This window comes from Gorilla gorilla, chromosome 6 (genome assembly GCF_029281585.2).
Source record: "Gorilla gorilla gorilla isolate KB3781 chromosome 6, NHGRI_mGorGor1-v2.1_pri, whole genome shotgun sequence".
In the NCBI taxonomy this organism is placed as follows: Eukaryota; Metazoa; Chordata; class Mammalia; order Primates; family Hominidae; genus Gorilla; species Gorilla gorilla.
In genome coordinates, this window is record NC_073230.2 from 153,554,021 (window position 1) to 153,572,868 (window position 18,848).

Consider the following 18,848-nt stretch of genomic DNA (forward strand, 5'->3'; position numbering starts at 1 on the left):
CCTCCAAAGGAATGCAGCTCCTCGCCAGCAACAGAACAAAGCTGGATGGAGAATGACTTTGACGAGTTAAGAGAAGAAGGCTTTAGAAGATGGGTAATAATAAACTTCTCTGAGCTAAAGGAGGATGTTCGAACCCATCGCAAAGAAGCTAAAAACCTTGAAAAAAGATTGGACGAATGGCTAACTAGAATAAACAGTGTAGAGAAGACCTTAAATGACCTGATGGAGCTGAAAACCATGGCACGAGAAGTACATGACGCATGCACAAGCTTCACAGAAAGCAAGAAAGATCTAAAATTGACACCCTAACATCACAATTAAAAGATCTAGACAAGCAAGAGTAAACACATTCAAAAGCTAGCAGAAGGCAAGAAATAACTAAGATCAGAGCAGAACTGAAGGAAATAGAGACACAAAAAACCCTTCAAAAAATCAATGAATGCAGGAGCTGGTTTTTTGAAAAGATGGACAAAATTGATAGACCACTAGCAAGACTAATAAAGAAGAAAAGAGAGAAGAGTCAAATAGAGGCAATAAAAAATGATAAAGGGGATATCACCACCGATCCCACAGAAATACAAACTGCCATCAGAGAATACTATAAACACCTCTACGCAAATAAACTAGAAAATCTAGAAGAAATGGATAAATTCCTGGACACATACACACTCCCAAGACTAAACTATGAAGAAGTTGAATCCCTGAATAGACCAATAACAGGCTCTGAAATTGAGGCAATAATTAAGAGCCTACCAACCAAAAAAAGTCCAGGACCAGATGTATTCACAGCCAATTTCTACCAGAGGCACAAAGAGGAGCTAGTACCATTCCTTCTGAAACTATTCCAATCAATAGAAAAAGAGGGAATCCTCCCTAACTCATTTTATGAGGCCAGCATCATCCTGATACCAAAGCCTGGCAGAGACACAACAAAAAAAAGATAATTTTAGACCAATCTCCCTGATGAACATTGATGCAAAAATCCTCAATAAAATATTGGCAAACTGAATCCAGCAGCACATCACAAAGCTTATCCACCATGATCAAGTTGGCTTCATCCCTGGGATGCAAGGCTGGTTCAACATATGCAAATCAATAAACATAAGCCATCATATAAACAGAACCAAAGACAAAAACCACATGATTATCTCAATAGATGCAGAAAAGGCCTTTGACAAAATTCAACAGCCCTTCATGCTAAAAACTCTCAATAAATTAGGTATTGATGGGACATATCTCAAAATAATAAGAGCTATTTATGACAAACCCACAGCCAATATCACACTGAATGGGCAAACACTGGAATCATTCCCTTTGAAAACTGGCACAAGACATGGATGCCTTCTCTCACCACTCCTAGTCAACATAGTGTTGGAAGTTCTGGCCAGGGCAATTAGGCAGGAGAAAGGAATAAAAGGTATTCAATTAGGAAAAGAGGAAGTCAAATTGTCCCTTTTTGCAGATGACATGATTGTATATTTAGAAAACCCCATCATCTCAGCCCAAAATCTCCTTAAGCTGATAAGCAACTTCAGCAAAGTCTCAGGATACAAAATCAATGTGCAAAAATCACAAGCATTCCTATACACCAATAACAGACAGAGAGCCAAATCACGTGTGAACTCCCATTCATAATTGCTTCAAAGAAAATAAAATACCTAGGAATCCAACTTACAAGGGATGTGAAGGACTTCTTCAAGGAGAACTACAAACCACTGCTCAACGAAATAAAAGAGGACACAAACAAATGGAACAACATTCCATGCTCATGGATAGGAAGAATCAATATCGTGAAAATGGCCATACTGTCCAAGGTAATTTGTAGATTCAATGCCATCCCCATCAAGCTACCAATGACTTTCTTCACAGAATTGGAAAAAACTACTTTAAAGTTCATATGGAACCAAAAAAGAGCCTGCACTGCCAAGACAATCCTAAGCCAAAAGAACAAAGCTGGAGGCATCATGCTACCTGACTTCAAACTACACTACAAGGCTACAATAATGAAAACAGCATGGTACTGGTACCAAAACAGAGATATAGATCAATGGAACAGAACAGAGCCCTCAGAAATAATACCACACATCTACAACCATCTGATCTTTGATAAACCTGACAAAAACAAGCAACAGGGAAAGGATTTCCTATTTAATAAATGCTGCTAGGAAAACTGGCTAGCCATATGTAGAAAGCTGAAACTGGATCCCTTCCTTACACCTTATACAAAAATTAATTCAAGATGGATTAAAGACTTAAATGTCAGACCTAAAACCATAAAAACCCTAGAAGAAAACCTAGGCATTACCATTCAGGACATAGGCATGGGCAAGGACTTCATGTCTAAAACACCAAAAGCAATGGCAACAAAAGCCAAAATTGACAAATGGGATCTAATTAAAGAGCTTCTGCACAGCAAAAGAAACTACCATCAGAGTGAACAGGCAACCTACAGAATGGCAGAAAATTTTTGCAATCTACCCATCTGACAAAGGGCTAATATCCAGAATCTACAAAGAACTTAAACAAATTTACAAGAAAAAAATCAAACAACCCATCAACAAGTGGGCAAAGGATATGAACAGACACTTCTCAAAAGAAGACATTTATGCAGCTAACAGACACATGAAAAAATGCTCATCATCACTGGCCATCAGAGAAATGCAAATCAAGACCACAATGAGAGACCATCTCACACCAGTTAGAATGGCAATCATTAAAAAGTCAGGAATCAACAGGTACTGGAGAGGATGTGGAGAAATAGGAACACCTTTACACTATTGGTGGGACTGTAAACTAGTTCAACCATTGTGGAAGTCAGTGTGGCGATTCCTCAAGAATCTAGAACTAGAAATACCATTTGACCCAGTCATCCCATTACTGAGTATAAAGGATTATAAATCATGTTGCTATCAAGACACATGCACACGTATGTTTATTGTGGCACTATTCACAATAGCAAAGACTTGGAACCAACCCAAATGTCCATCAGTGATAGACTAGATTAAGAAAATGTGGCACATATACACCATGGAATACTATGCAGCCATAGAAAAGGATGAGTTCATGTCCTTTCTAGGGACACGGATAAAGCTGGAAACCATCATTCTGAGCAAACTATCCCAAGGACAGAAAACCAAACACTGCATGTTCTTACTGATAGGTGGGAATTGAACAATGAGAACACTTGGACACAGGGTGGGGAACACCACACACCGGGGCCTGTCGTGGGGTGGGGGTAGTGGGGAGGGATAGCATTAGGAGATATACCTAATGTAAATGACGAGTTAATGGGTGCAGTGCACCAACATGGCACAAGTATACATATGTAACAAACCTGCACATTGTGCACACGTACCCTAGAACTTAAAGTATAAAAAAATAAAAAATAAAAAATGCAATAAAATAACTCTTATCTTTCAAGCCTCTGCACGTAAGTTAAATGCTTCTTCACAACGTACTATTCTTTGTCCAATCTAGTATATAAAGCAACAGGCTTTAAGTACTTCTCTAGGTCTTCACTTCTTTATGTGGGCTCCCATGCCATGTAAAATTTGTATGAAATAAAATTTTATGCTTTGTTCTTGTTAATCTATCTCAGGCCAATTTAATTCTCAAGGCCCAGTCAGGACCCTACGAGGATGGAGATAGGAGTTGTGCCCACTCCTACAAAGTGCTATACACACTCTGTGTGCACTACAGTACTTCCTGAAACACTCTTCTCCCCTTTGCTGTCTGATATAGTCTGGATGTTTGTCCCCTCCAAATCTCATGTTGAAATGTGATCCCCAATTTCTGCAGTGGAGCCTGGTGGGAGGTGTTTGGGTCACGGGGGTGGATCCCTCATGAATAGCTTACTGCCACCTTTGTGCTAATGAGTAAGTTCTCACTCTATTAGTTCACAAGAGAACTGGTTCTTTTTTTTTTTTTTTTTTTTTTTTTTTTTGAGGCGGAGTCTTGCTCTGTCACCCAGGCTGGAGGGCAGTGGTGCGATCTCAGCTCACTGTAACCTCTACTATAGGGGATCGGTCAGGGTGGTGGGAGAAGTTATAAAGTTATAGGAAACAGACACAAACCTTCTTGGAAGGCCAGCGGGTTTGCATAGCTTCAGTGAAGGATTTGGCTGAAGGCAACTGAATTCTCTTAAAAGCTTAGGGCAAAGATACATAGGAATGTAAAGGAGTTTATCTAAATAGCTTTTTTATTCATGTGGTCCTAAGACCAACCTTTGATCATCTGGGGGCTCCTGACTGCTCTCTACTCAGGAGATCAACAATGTTAATTACCCTCTAGTGGTGTTTACTTGAGAACTTTGTCATTTAATTTGTACTAAATAAACGCGAACTTTGCCATCTTATGGAGGCGAAAGCTGCAGACTCAGGCAGCAGAGCCCCTTAACCCCACTGACAGGCAAAATATCTGTGTCAGTGTATGTCTTTCATCTGTTGCTGGGTCAGGGTCTGCGGGTTGGACCCGGCACTCTGCCTCCTGGGTTCAAGTGATTCTCCCTCCTCAGCCTCCCAAGTAGCTGGGACTACAGGTGTTTGCCATCACCCCAGCTAATTTTTTTATTTTTAGTAGAGACGGGGTTTCACCATGTTAGCCAGGATGGTCTCGATCTCCTGACCTCGTGATCTGCCCACCACAACCTCCCAAAGTGCTGGGATTATAGGTGTGAGCCACCATGCTGGGCCAAGAGAACTGGTTCTTACGAAGAGCCTGTCATCTTTCTCGCTCCCTTCTTGCCATGTGACAGGCCTGCTGCCCCTTCACCTTTTGCCATGACTAAAAGCTTCCTGAGGGGTCATGAGAAGCCAAATAGGTTCTGATGCCATGCTCGTACAGCCAGCATAAGCATACACCAAATACAACTCTTACCTTTATAAATTACCCAGCCTCAGGTATTCCTTTATAGCAATGCGAAATGGACTAATGCACTGTCTACCTCCTATTTGCTTACTATGTCTCAGCCTTCTCTAAAAAGCCTTCTCCTAACTGTGTTATGTTCCACTCTCCTGTGTGTTCTTGTAGTGCATAAAATGTACCAAACTTTCAAGGAATACTTCTTATATGCAAAGTACTGCTGTCAAGTTATGAACAAGCAAACCTGAGCTCAGCTTCATGGGCTGTACAGTCAAGCTGGCAAGAATGACTTTAGGCAAACAATTAGAAATAATTAGTAAAATGATCAAAATTGTTCAGAATACCCTAAAGAAAAAATAAAGGAGGATATGGAAATGTAGAGTAGCTAAACCTAACCTAGAGTGATAGTTAAGGACAGCCAGTCAAACTGCCATGCCCACTATTCTAAGTGAAGTAACTCAGAAATGGAAAACCAAATACTGCATTTTTTCACTTATAAGTGGGAGCTAACCTAAGGGTGTGCAAAGGCATAGTGATACAATGGACACTGAAGACTCAGAAGAGGAGAGGGTGGGAGGCGGTTGAGGGATGAAAAACTACCTATTGGGTACAATGTACACTACACTGGGGTAACAGGTGCACTCAACTCTCGGACTTCAATAATGTACAATTCATCCACGTAACCAAAAACCACATGTACCCCAAAACCCACTGAAATAAAAAATATATAAAAATAAATAAATGTATCAGACCTGAAAGAAAAGAAAGAAAAAGAAGCCCTCTAGCATGCATGGTCTAGACAAAGAAAAGGAAAAATAAGATTCCAAGCAGAGGGGGCAACATACATAAAAACACGTTAAAGTAGGAGAGAGGAGAAAATGCGGCATAGTTTAAGAACAAGGAGAAACACTGGTGTAGGATGGGGCTGGAAAACACATTGGGTCCAAAGCATGTTGGGGCCTCAGACAGCACAGGCGGTGTACCACTGCATTGCTCTTCAAAAAAGAACTCACTGTTAGGCTGTGTGGAGGCCAGTCATCCGTCATCAGCCCCCACTGCAACCCCTTCAGGAGGCAGCACATCACAGCCACCAAGTCTGTACTCTTCCTGGCAACCTCTAAGCCAAGTCCACCCTCCTCATGAGCACCCTCTAGTCTGTGACTAAGCACAGTTGGAGTACAAGGTTGTTGCTATTTCTGCCCAATGCAGGGGTCCTCTAACTCTTGCTTCGAGACTCCCCACCAGATTGGCCAAGATCGTCAGACTTGTTTGCAGATCATACCCTCCTCTCTCAGTTTGGGGCTCTCTCTAGATTTGGGCCTTGTTGAGTTTAAGATATGATGATTTGTTTCAAGGCTCAACAACAGAATACTGTATTACTGATACTATCGATTAGACACAACTCATTAGACTCACATAATTGCATCTTAGCTTTTAATCATGTCAGTGGAGGTGATGGGAAAAACAAAAGACAGCTGTGAATATTTACACTGTTTTTCCAGAGAAACACCAAACCAGTGATATCTGGATGAAATAAATAACTCTCAATTTGCTGTTTTCTACTTTCATTAAACAAATATTTAATTATATCAATTTACTGCTGGAAATAGCACAATACATTTGATATAGATCAGCAAAGCTACATCAGAGATGAGAAACGTTCACTCATTTATTTTTGTTTGAGTTCGCAGATTGAGCTACTTGTCAATTGTGATAGTTAGCAAGGTTTTATTTCAAAGGGAGAAAAGAATTTACTACTTACTGCAACTTAGTAAATATATGCTAGTGTATCTTTAACAAACTTTTGCTAGAGAGTAAATTTTTGTTAGAGCTGCCACTCTGATATCTATCCCATCCTGCCAAATATGTATCAGCCAAGTAGTTTGAATATATAAGCCACATGGATTGATCCCACACCTGGCTCCAGCCCAAGACAATCAGGATTCTCTCGTTCTCCTTTGCCAAAAGCAAGAGTGGTTTAATGGAGAGATCTTAAGGGTTAAGTCCAATGATGGTGGGAAGTGATGTATCTCGCCAGCTCTATGTCTTAATCCCCCTACATGTGAAGGGTAAAATGTTACTGCAGGTGGCAGTTGGAGACAATCAAGGAAGCTAGTGTGAAGACAAAACCTACAAAGTGAAGCCAAGATAAATAAAAGAAAAAGGGCATGAGTTCTGATGAAGCTCTGTCTCAAGACTGCCCTATATCACTTGGTTATTGAGAGCAGGTTGACATGTGTTTTCTGTTACTTGTACTATCAAAATCGTTCTAATATACAAGGGTGTTTTCCTACTTTTCTTGTTTTAAAATTACACAACTGATCATTCATCTCAGCTTAAAACTTATTGCCCCTGCTAGTGGGGGAAAAAAAGGTCAATTGTCATTCATTACTTCAGGTTTAATTTTGTAGCTGTTCATTAAACACAGTCTTAAGAAACTTTGCATACCACTTCAACAGGTATCAAACAATAAAGTGTAAACTGGTGTACTAATTAATGCAATTAAACATTTGGATGCTAGGTGAAAATCAGTATTGAATACCTTAAAGAGCACAGTATGCAAAGCAGTAGACTCTTCTCTGGCTTAAAAAAAGCTGATATTCGTTTAAATAAAAATTTGCAATGATAGCCCAGGGGCCAAATCAAGGCCATATTTGTTTTGCCTATATAATATGTAAATAGACACAGTCCAAAAATACATATAGCTCTTCATGGCAACAATCAACTAGAGAAGAATAGTAGCTAGTTGCTTTCAGGCAAGAATGAGTTCCCAGTTTTGATTACTTGACACACGGTCCAGTTCACCCATTTTATTACCGTGCCACTGTAAGATGTTTACATTTGTGTCCCCTGGTTTAAGTGCACATGTTAATGTTTTGGCAGCTAAGTGCAGACTTAACTGCTATACAGGGGGAAAAAAAACCTGACAGCAATTTAAAAAAAAAAAAAAAACAGCACAAAAGTAAATATCCATTTCAGCTGAGTGAAAAAATAAACACAAATTTTTTTCACATCCTTGGAATAACCACCAAATACATGTATACATTACCTTTAAGTCTTTTTCTTCTATCTTCTTTTGGAGCATTTTAAGGCACTTAGTAAAGTCAGTGTGGTCTTGATCAGGAGTTGAAATGAGCTCACATCCCTATGTATTAAAGTAAAAGAAAAGGTAAGAATAAGTAGTAAATTCACCTTTATGAACAAGATCAAGAGTTACAAAAGTAAAGATAAGGTATCAATAGACATATCCTATTATGCCTTTACTATTCCCGTATCATTAGAATCATTATCATTATCTTTTTTATTTCACATCATGGGACATTTCAGGAATGGTATTAGAGTGTTACAATAATGGACTGATTATGACAATCGTTTTATTTAAGAAAGTATAGATTATACTACATTAATGGGTCTTTAAAAAATACTTATGTGATGACATTCACGATTAACATAAGGACTTTGATACATGTATAATAAATTATATTCTCAACTACCTGAAATTAAAATGAAACTATTTTGATGAAACTTTGAAGTTCTTTAAGCAGAAATGACAAGTTTACATCAATGAAAAAACTAATCTGAATATTGAAGTAATAATAAAAGTTTACATTTTAAGTAAAACCAAGACAGCTGTCCTATAATATTATTTGATAAAAGCCTCTTTCTCCCTTGTGAGACACAGAACAAGGAGCTATGCCTGTGTAAATATGTCTCCTGGATTATCTTTTGGACATCATGAAATGAATTTATAAGTTCTTTGCCTTCTCTACAAGATAACTTACCCAGTGAAAAACATTGAAATATATTTATAAGTATGAAGCCACAAAAGTGCCAGTTTGTTGGCACTAGTGAACTTGGATGGCTAAAGAGACCATATTTTTGAAATGACACCTTTTCCTCCAATGTCATACAGAGGCAAAGGTACATAAAAGTGAGCACGATGGGACTTCAGACTTCTTAATTCAGGAATAAAACAATTCTTGGACTCTGACAAACAGCTGAGTAAGGGAAAGTTAAATATAATCTAGTATATAAAGTTGCCATTCAAAGAGTTTTCAAGGATACAAAACACCCATACTGCCTCTTAAATTATTCTAAGAACCATTCTCGGTAGATTTAAAGGTTCTTCTTTTACTTCAAGGTCTCTTTAAATGTGTCAAGCTCAACCTGTGCTTCATTCATTTATGACTGTCCTACAATATAGTGACCAATGAAAAAATTAATTTCTCATCATTCATAAATATATTATGCTTTAAAAGATGTATATGTCATCTTTACAAGATCATCGACATATACTTTCTTGACCCTAAAAGAACATTGACATTTACTATAATCACCAAGCAAGGACATAAAGAAGTGACCCTTCTCAGGTTAACACTCCTAAAAAGGAAGATAGCAGCATATGGCAGGGGATACAGGAATATTAGCATGGTTGAACAGAACAGATTGCCACCAAACCAAAAATCATTACACTGAAAGTTCCTCAAGGGCAGGTTCATTCATTATTGTTTCCAGTGCCAGGCACCAGTTTGTGGCATAGTAAATGTTCAATAAATGTTTAAATAATATTCTTGAGGAAGAAAATGGATTTTTACAAATACACTTATAAAAATGTACACTGGCCAGGGGGTACAATCGTGCAGTATCTTATTGCTAAATATACCATAAAGGACAACGAAAGTTGTCTTCCTCTTTTAAATGCTAACAATAGACATACTCACCAAAAAGGAAATAAAATTTAAATGGCAAATAGAAACTACAACATAATGGATGATTAATAGATCACTATCTACCTTCACAGAATCCACATAGAAAGCCATGGGGAAAATGACAGTTAAACAAAACCTAGGAAGTAATCTATCTAGTACTACCGCAACATTTTGTAGATTAAGAAAATAAAAATGAGAGGTAAAAATTGACTGGCTGACAACCGGACAGCTAGGTAGTAATTAGCAGCAAAGCCATGAGTAGAAATCCTATTTCTTTACTCTCACAAAGTAAAACAAGTTCTGAGATAGCTGATTGAAAAATGTCATATAACATCTCTAGAGTTAGTTTCACAAGAAGGATACTATAAAAAGAAAAGCTACTTGAAACATATGAGCAAGGCGGGAATATCTTACTTTACCTCATCATTTACAATAAACACATAGAAATGCTTGGCTCAGGACATGGAGAGAGATTATTAACACTGAGAAAATCAGACTGAATCTAAACCAAGAATGTCTATTAAACTCGTTGAAGGTGTTTAACTGCTAAACAGCAGCCATTCACAAGTTGAAATGGTTCTAATCTCATTACAGACTGAGAATGAACTCACTAGAAGTGGAAATTGCTCTAATAACAGGGCAGCGTCCAACAGTTAGAAAGGAGACCTGAAAAACAAAATCTTAACCAAAGTGCAATAACAGGACTGTGGCCAACTAAGGATGTGTTCACTGTTTTCTGGGTCTTAGGTTAACATATTAAGATCTAAGAGAGGAGAAACAGAAAGGTAAAGATGAGAAACTACCAAGATCCTGCAAACAAGGAATAATGTAGAAATACTATAAGGTATCAAGCAATACTCACCTACTATATATTAATACTTATGATTATTTTTATACAGAATAAAGCCCAATTTCCTAGCATCAGAAGCACTGAGGTGCTGTGAAAAATTCCACTGATACGATATTTTCTTAAAAAAAAAAGACAACCCTCATATTCACTAAGGACTGAGAAGATATTAAAGCCATGAAATTTAGCAAAGTAAGAAAGTATATGACTTTCTAATAAGTTGTTTGTAATGTTAGTTTCCTAATAGAAATGTACAAAACATAGACTTATGATGCCAGTGAGTGGGAATTTTTGTTTCAACTACTTCTATTTTTGATTTTTTTTCTCAGTTACATAAAATATATTGTTTTTAGGATACAATGTATGATGTTATGAACCAATAAGTGGCTCCATTTTTCAGACTATACTTTTGCTTTTTTGGTTTTTTCTTTTTGAGACAGGGTCTCCCTCTGTCCTACAGGATGGAGTGCAATGGCACAATCACAGCTCGCTGCAGCCTTCACCTTCTGGACTCAAGCAATTCTCCCATCTCAGCCTCCCAAGTAGCTGGGACTACAGGCGTGCACCACCATGCTCAGCTAATTTGTGATGGGGTTTTGCCATGTTACCCAGGCTGGTCTCAAATCCCTGGGCTCAAGCAATCCTACAGCCTCGGCCCCCCACAGTGCTGGGATTATAGATGTGAGCCACCACACCTGGCTAATTAGTCTTAAAATATAATTTTTCACATATACATGGAAAGAGTATCAAAGACTCACAGGGACAGAAAGATAAGAAAAGTTATCTATTGAGTCAATGATATTTTTCGTGGAACTCAAACAAACGATTATGATTTACATGAAAGAATAAGGGACCAAAAAAAAAGCAAACGCAAAAAAAAAAGGACACGGTAGTTGAACTTGCCTTTCGGGATATTCAGATATACAAAGTAATTAACACAACAGGGTACTGGCAAAATGAAACAGTAGAATATTAGCACCACGGAAGCATAGGTATTTGCTTGTGTGATTCACAGCTGTCTTCTAGGAACTAGAACAGTGACTGGCACAAAGAAAGTGTTCTTTGTGCCATATGGTTGGTAAATAGATACCTGAACAAAATTGGGAAGACAGAAATATATACAGATGCATATTTGAAAACGTACTAGCAAAGTCTCCAAACATTTACAAAAAAAAACGGAAAAGAAAGTGATTGCAGTAGGTAGTATTTTAAACAAGGTGCGAAAATAAATATAAATCTGAAGAGAAAGAACTGATAAAGTCAGCTACTTTTAACTAAGACCTTTCTTTCATCAATAAACAATATGCATAAAGTAAAAAAAGAAAGCTTCAAAATGAAAGAAGGTATTTTCCACGAACATAACTAAAAACAAAAGGTTACTATCCAGAATACATAAAGAATTTGTAAAAATCTATAAAGAATGAATAACTGGATGGAAAAACAGGCAAAATATTTTAATAGGCAAGTTAAAGAACAGCAAACCTGAAAAAGCCAATTGTATTAATCCATTTTCATGCTGCTGATAAAGACATACCCAAGACTGGGCAATTTACAAAAGAAATAGATTTAATGGGAGTTACAGTTCCACGTGGCTGGGGAGGCTTCATAATCATGGCAGAAGGAAAGGAGGACCAAGCCACATCCTACGTGGATGGCAGCAGGCAAAGAGAGCTTGTTCAGGAAAACTCCCCTTTTTAAAACCATCAGATTTCATGAGACTTATTCACTATCACGAGAACAGCACAAGAAAGACCTGCCCCCCATGATTTAATTACCTCCCACCAGGTCCCTCCCACAACCTGTGAGAATTCCAAATGAGATTTTGGTGGGGACACAGTCAAACCATATCACCAATACACATGAAAAAGCCAATAGACCTGTAGGATTGCTTGAGTGCAGAAAATTAAGACAAGCCTCGGTAACACAGCAAAAGCCCATCACTACAAAAAAATTAGCCAAACATGATGGTGCACACTTTGGGAGGCTGAGCTGGGAGAATTGCTTGGGCCCAGGAGGTCGAGGCTGCAGTGAGCCATGAAAGCAAATACACAAAATATTTTAATAGGCAAGTTAAAGACTAGCAAAACAGAAAAAGCCAATACACATGAAAGGATGTTGATTTTCACTAGTAATCAGATAAGCCCAAATAAAAATCACTGATATACACTTGTCGTACCTTACATTAACAAAAAAACTTGTGGCGTATTTAAACACTGGGTTATTCTATGACAAAAATGAATGAACAACAACAAAAATAATAGAAGAATAAATGTATGATACATTCATGAGTTACAGAATCACACAGGCAGTATAACTGCATATATATACACAATGTAAAAACATGCTTATTACCTTTACATAGGATTTAGTGTTGCTTTTGTTAAAGTATTAAGAAATGTAAGAGAACAAAAATTTTTAGATTTAACCATAAGAAAGGGCCACAGAAGTCTTGAACTGTATAGGTAGCATTTACTAAGTTGGGTTGTGGTTACAAAAGTATTTGGTTTATTATTTTTTATACTTGTACATATCTTAAACATTTCTGATATGGCTTGGCTGTGTCCTCATCTTGAATTGCAGTTCCCATAATCCCCAAGTATTGTGGGAGGGACCAGGTGGGAAGTTATTGAATCTTGGGAGCAGTTTCCTCCATTCTGTTCTCATGATACTGAGTGACTCTCATGAGATCTGATGGTTTTATAAGCATCTGACATTTCCCCTGCTTGCACTTACTCCATCTCGCCTCCCTATGAAGAAAGTTCCTGTCTATCCTTTGCCATCTGCTATGATTCTAAGTTTCCTGAGGCCTCCCCAGCAACACAAAACTGTGAGTCAATTAAAGCTCCTTCCTTTATAAATTACCCAGACTTTGGTATTTCTTCATAGCAGCGTGAGAACAATAATACAGTAAGTACCAGGAGAAGGGTGCTGCTGTAAATATGCCTGAAAATGAAGAAGCAAGTTTGGAACTGGGTAACAGACAGAGGTTGGAACCATTTGGAGGACTCAGAAAACAGGGAAGTGTGTGAAAGTTTAGAACTTCCTAGAGACTTGGAGGGTTAAGAAGACAGGAAGATGTGGGGAAGTTTAGAACTTCCTAAAGACTTGTTGAATGGCTTTGACCAAAATGCTGATAGTGATATGGACAATGTAGTCCAGGCTGAGGTGGTCTCAGATGGAGATGAGGAACTTCTTGGGAACTGGAGCAAAGGTGACTCTTGCTATGCTTTAGCAAAGAGACTGGCGGCATTTTGCCCCTGTCATAGAAATATGTGGAACTTTGAACGTAAGTCATCTCAAGAGAGATGACTTAGGATATCTGGCAGAAGAAACTTCTAAGCATCAAAGCATTGAAGAGTAAGCAGAGCATAAAAATTTGGAAAATTCACAGCCTGATGATGCGATAGAAAAGAGAAACACATTTTCTGGAGGAGAAATTCAAGTCGCTGCAGAAATTTGCATAAGTAACAAAGAATGGAATGTTAATCCAAAGACAATGAGGAAAATATCTCCAGGGAATGTCAGAGACCTTCACAGCAGCCCCTCCCAACACAGGCCCAGTGGCCTAGGAGGAAAAAAATTGTTTCATGCGCTGCGCCCAGGGTTACCCTGCTCTGTGCAGCCTCGGGATATCGTGCGTGTATCCTAGCTTCTTCAGTCCCAGCTGTGGCTAAAAGGGAACACGATAAAGCTCGGGCCATTGCCTCAGAGGGTCCAAGCCCCAAGCCTTGGCAGCTTACTCATGGTGTTGGGCCTGAAAGTGCACAGAAGTCAAGAAGTGAGGTTTGGGAACCTCTAACCAAGATTTCAGAAGATGTATAGAAATGCCTGAATGTCCAGGCAGAAGTTTGCTACAGGGGCAGAGCCCTCATGGAGAACCTCTGCTAGGGCAGTGCAGAGGGGAAATGTGGAGTCAGAGCCCACACACAGAGTCCTGACTGGGGCACTGCCTAGTAGAGCCGTGAAATGAGGGCCACCATCCTCTATACCCCAGAATGGTAGACCCAGCAACAGCTTGCACTTGCACCTGGAAAAGCTGCAAGCACTCAATGCCAGCCTGTGAAAGCAGCCAAGAGTGAGGCTAGTCTGTACCCTGCAAAGCCACAGGGGTGGAGCTGCCCAAGGCTGTGAGAACTGACCTCTTGCATCAGCATGACCGGGACATGAGACATAGGGTCAAAGTAGATCATTTTGGAACTTTAAGGTTTAATGACTGCCTTATTGGATTTTAGACTTGCATAGGGCCTGTAGCCCCATTGTTTTTTGGCCAATTTCTCCCATTTGGAATGTGTATATTTACTCACTAGGAAGTAACTAACTTGCTTTTGATTTTACATGTTCATAAGCAGAAGGGACTTGCCTTATCTCAGATTTGGACTTGGACTTTTGAGTTCATGCGGGAATGAGTTAAGACTTTGGGGGGACTCTTGGGAAGGAATGATTGTGTTTTGAAATGTGAGGACATGAGATATGGGAGGAGCCAGGGCCAGCATGATATGGTTTGGTTGTGTCACCACCTAAACCACATCTTGAATTGTAAACCCCATAATCCCCACAAGTCATGGGAAGGTCCTGGTGGGAAGTAATTGAATCATGGTGGCAGTCTCCCCCATGCTGTTCTTGTGATAGTGAATAAGTCTGATAAGGTATGAAGGTTTTATAAGCATCTTGCATTTCCCCTGTTTGCTCTCACTCCATCATACCACCCTGTTTAGAAGGTGCTTGCTTCTTCTTGGCCTTCTGCCATGATTGTAAGTTTCCTGAGTCATCCCCAGCAATGTGGAACTGTGAGTCAATTAAACCTCTTTCCTTTATACCCAGTCTCAGGTATTCCTTCATATCAGCATGAGAATGGACTAATATAATTTCATACTATTTTTAAAGTCATTTCGTGCTTATTACTAAGGAGTGGGGTCAGTGTTGATTTACTTTGATATCCCCAGTACCTAGAACAACGAATAATACACAGTAAGCATACATTAAACATTTGGTATATGATCAAATTGAGTCCTTTCTTTATCCCTCACACTAAGCTGGTACAAATTTATAGTGACAGGAAATTTCTAACTAGCCCATTGCATTTCTCAATAATTCTATTAAAATTCCATAAAATTATTGTATCAAGTATATCTCCCTGTACTGTCTTGTAACTGGTCTTAGTAGTACCTTCTTAAGATTGTATAGAAAAGGTCATACATTTCATTTAAATTAGAAAACTCTGTTTCATTTTCTTATCTCCATTCCATTGATCCTGAGATATTTAGGATCCAGATTTATACCCAGTAACATATAACCTATCCCTCTCAGCTTCAGTAGACACTCACAGAGGCGATAACCATGTGTTGCCCAGCTGCATCCACATCTCAGCCCAACACTGACTAGGACAGGTGGGAACAGAATCCTTAACCAAAACATTAGCAGTGGGCATCTGAATATCAGTACAAGACAAGGCATATTCTCGACCAAAACCAAACTAAATGAACATATATCAAAAAATAAGTCTGCAAAAGCAAGATATTTTATTAAGAAAATGCCATAAAGCATTAAGTATTATAAATGTTTTCAAATATTAGAGTGTGATTTTTACAAGAAAATAATTCCTCAAGATGATTTATGTCAAAATGACAAAGAACTTGCAATGATTTTCCTGCAGTTTTTAAACAATTCAAATGCCATTGGTTCTAGTTTCATCAACAAAGCTGTTATTCTTAAAGCTGCTACATGTATATGAGAAATAATCATATACAGAGGCAGGGAAAGAAACACTATTTTCTTACATGGTATCCTGTAAGTAATGAAGATTCAGAAAATAGATAAATCATGCTGTGAAACCTATATTATGAGATGGATTGGAACTCATGAGAAATAATAACTTACTTAGAAAAATGGCAATAATAATTATAAATATTTCCTGAAGGTTCTACACTAGATCATTCACATAAAATTTTATATATACACATATATGCAAATCTATGTGCTATGAGATATAAAGGTATTAAATAAATGTAAAATATTATGACTTCAATGATGATAATCACTAAAGACAAATATTAGTCATCTAACATCTGTTAAATCAATGAGCTAATAAATGAAAAAATATAAAAATTAAAGGCAAAAATAATTAGGAATGAAAGGTGTAGGAAGAACACATTAATTGCTGACTAAATAGAATCATCTCTCAAAGAAAGAACAACGGCAAGAGGTGGCTGGGGCTTCTCCACTCCTAGTCTCTCTGACCACCACCACCGCCGCACAAGAAAAAGTACACTACGTGTATGTTGCTATGTACATACTGTATGTGCTTGCTGTGCAAATACAGTCAAAACAGCTCCCACCTCGAACTCTACTCCCTTCTCCTAGAAATTCAGAACCCTCAAACTGCCAGGAGCACACTCAAATATGCCATATATCCTCAACACAAACTGAACTGAAGATTTCACTTATATGTACCAACCACACACAAAGAGCTGTCATTTTCTACAATTCGATTGTTTACCAAATCTGCACGAACGAGAAAATTTCCAACTCTCCCTAATTTTATACTGCCCCAGCCTCTTATGATTCTTAAGTGAAATATGGAGAGGATACAATTCATATCAAAAAGTAGCTGTTGAACTTAAATAAGACGTAGATATAAAAGGTCTTCATAACTTCTTTCCTTCATCTAATCTTTGTTAAAATTTCACCTCTTAATGAGGCACACCCTGATTACCCTACTTAAAACTGTGACTTCACGCACTTCCCTCTGCCCAAACCTAGCAAGCTTGATCTTGACTGTCCCGACTGCCCTTACCCTACTCAGAATTTTCTGTTTTCTCCAAAGGAAATAACACTTTCTAACACATTACATATTATTTATTGTCTCTTTATACCAGGAGGCAGGGCTAATCCTCAGTTTTGTTTTCTGTTTTATCCTGAGTACCTCAAACAGCACATAGTAAGCACTCAGTAAATATTTACTCAATAAATGAATGAATATTTGCTATAATGCAGATGTCTCATGCCATATGTTTGAATAGCAGTATACGTTTTACATATTGTACCTTGGTGACAAAATACTATTGACAATGACAAAAGGAACATTTTGTTATTTCCTAAAATTATAAAGCTGCAAATATATTAGTCCACTTTCACACTGCTACAAAGAACTGCCTGAGCCTGGATAATTTATAAAAGAAAGAGGCATAACTGACTCACACTTCAGCACTGTAAGTTCAGGAAACTTACAATCATGGCAGAAGGCAAAGGGGAAACAAGGCACCTTCTACACAGGGTGGCAGGAAGGAAAACAAATGGAGGAGGAACTGCCACATGCTTATTAAATCATCAGATCTCATGAGAACTCACTATTAGGAGAACATCATGAAGGAAACCACTGCCATGATTCAATTACCTCCAGCTGGTTTCTCCGTTGACACGTGCAGATTATAAGGATTATGGGGATTCAATTCAAGATGAGATTTTGGGTGGGAACCCAGCCAAACCTTATCAGCTATAGTCTATACTTTTCAGCTGGACTGGCACCTCAATCTCCTGGTAGCCTAAATTAATCAATAGAAGACTTTTCCCAATTAAAAATAATTAAACAAGCAGTTTAGTTTAACATTCTTGTAATAGATGAATGCTAATAAAATATTTTGAGGCTAAACTCAAATAGGTGACAGGTGAATACTTGTCATATTCTTTGATTGGCATTTTTCATTCCTCTGTATGTTAAAGTGAGACTACTGGAATTGATCTGTACCCTACCTCACCTCACAAATACACCCAACTGCAAGCCTTTTTGACATCAATGCTAAAAACATACAGACAAAACATATAGTCCCAGCTAAAATGGAAACTTGCAATAGATTAATTTGTCATGGTAATATGAAGATAGCATCCTTTTTATTTCTTCCATTTTCTTCAAGTTCTTAGGATGAACACTTCACCAGAACAAGTACAGTGGTCCCCCCTTTTCCATGGTTTTGAGCTCCAGGGTTTCAGTTACCCACAATCAACAGCTGCCCAAAAACAGGTGAGTATAATCCAATCAGATATTTTGAGAGAGAATCACATTTACATAACTTTTATTTCAGTCTATTCTTATCAATGTTCTATTTTATTACTAGTTATTACTGCTAATCTTACTAATTTACAAATTAAATTTTATCAAAAGTATGTATGCATAGGAAAACAGTGTATATAGAGTTCAGTACTATCTGTGGTACCAGGCACCCACTAAGGATCTTGGAACATATCCCCTGTGGAAAAAGGGGACTCCTATACAGTAAAAAAAGATACTACATCCCCAGCATGCATTCCTCCTCTTTATGAGATACTAGCACCTGACTTTTCTTTGAATATTTATTTACCCTCTCTCAAGTATACAATTAGATACTGGAGGTATCAGGACTGGTAAAGATGATCGACATAATTTATCCCCTTATCCA

The 18,848-nt window shown here is 38.2% G+C and overlaps 1 protein-coding gene across 5 annotated transcripts in view; it reads right to left on the minus strand.

Moving 5' to 3' along the window:
• Window positions 1–18,848, minus strand: part of TPK1 (thiamin pyrophosphokinase 1) — a 391,781-nt gene that overhangs the window by 164,582 nt on the left and 208,351 nt on the right. For all 5 annotated transcript variants that reach the window (XM_063708824.1, XM_063708825.1, XM_063708823.1 and 2 more), the window contains exon 6: window positions 7,910–8,005. In XM_063708824.1, coding sequence (XP_063564894.1) covers window positions 7,910–8,005 — 96 coding nt within the window. The remainder of the gene's footprint in view (window positions 1–7,909; window positions 8,006–18,848) is intronic.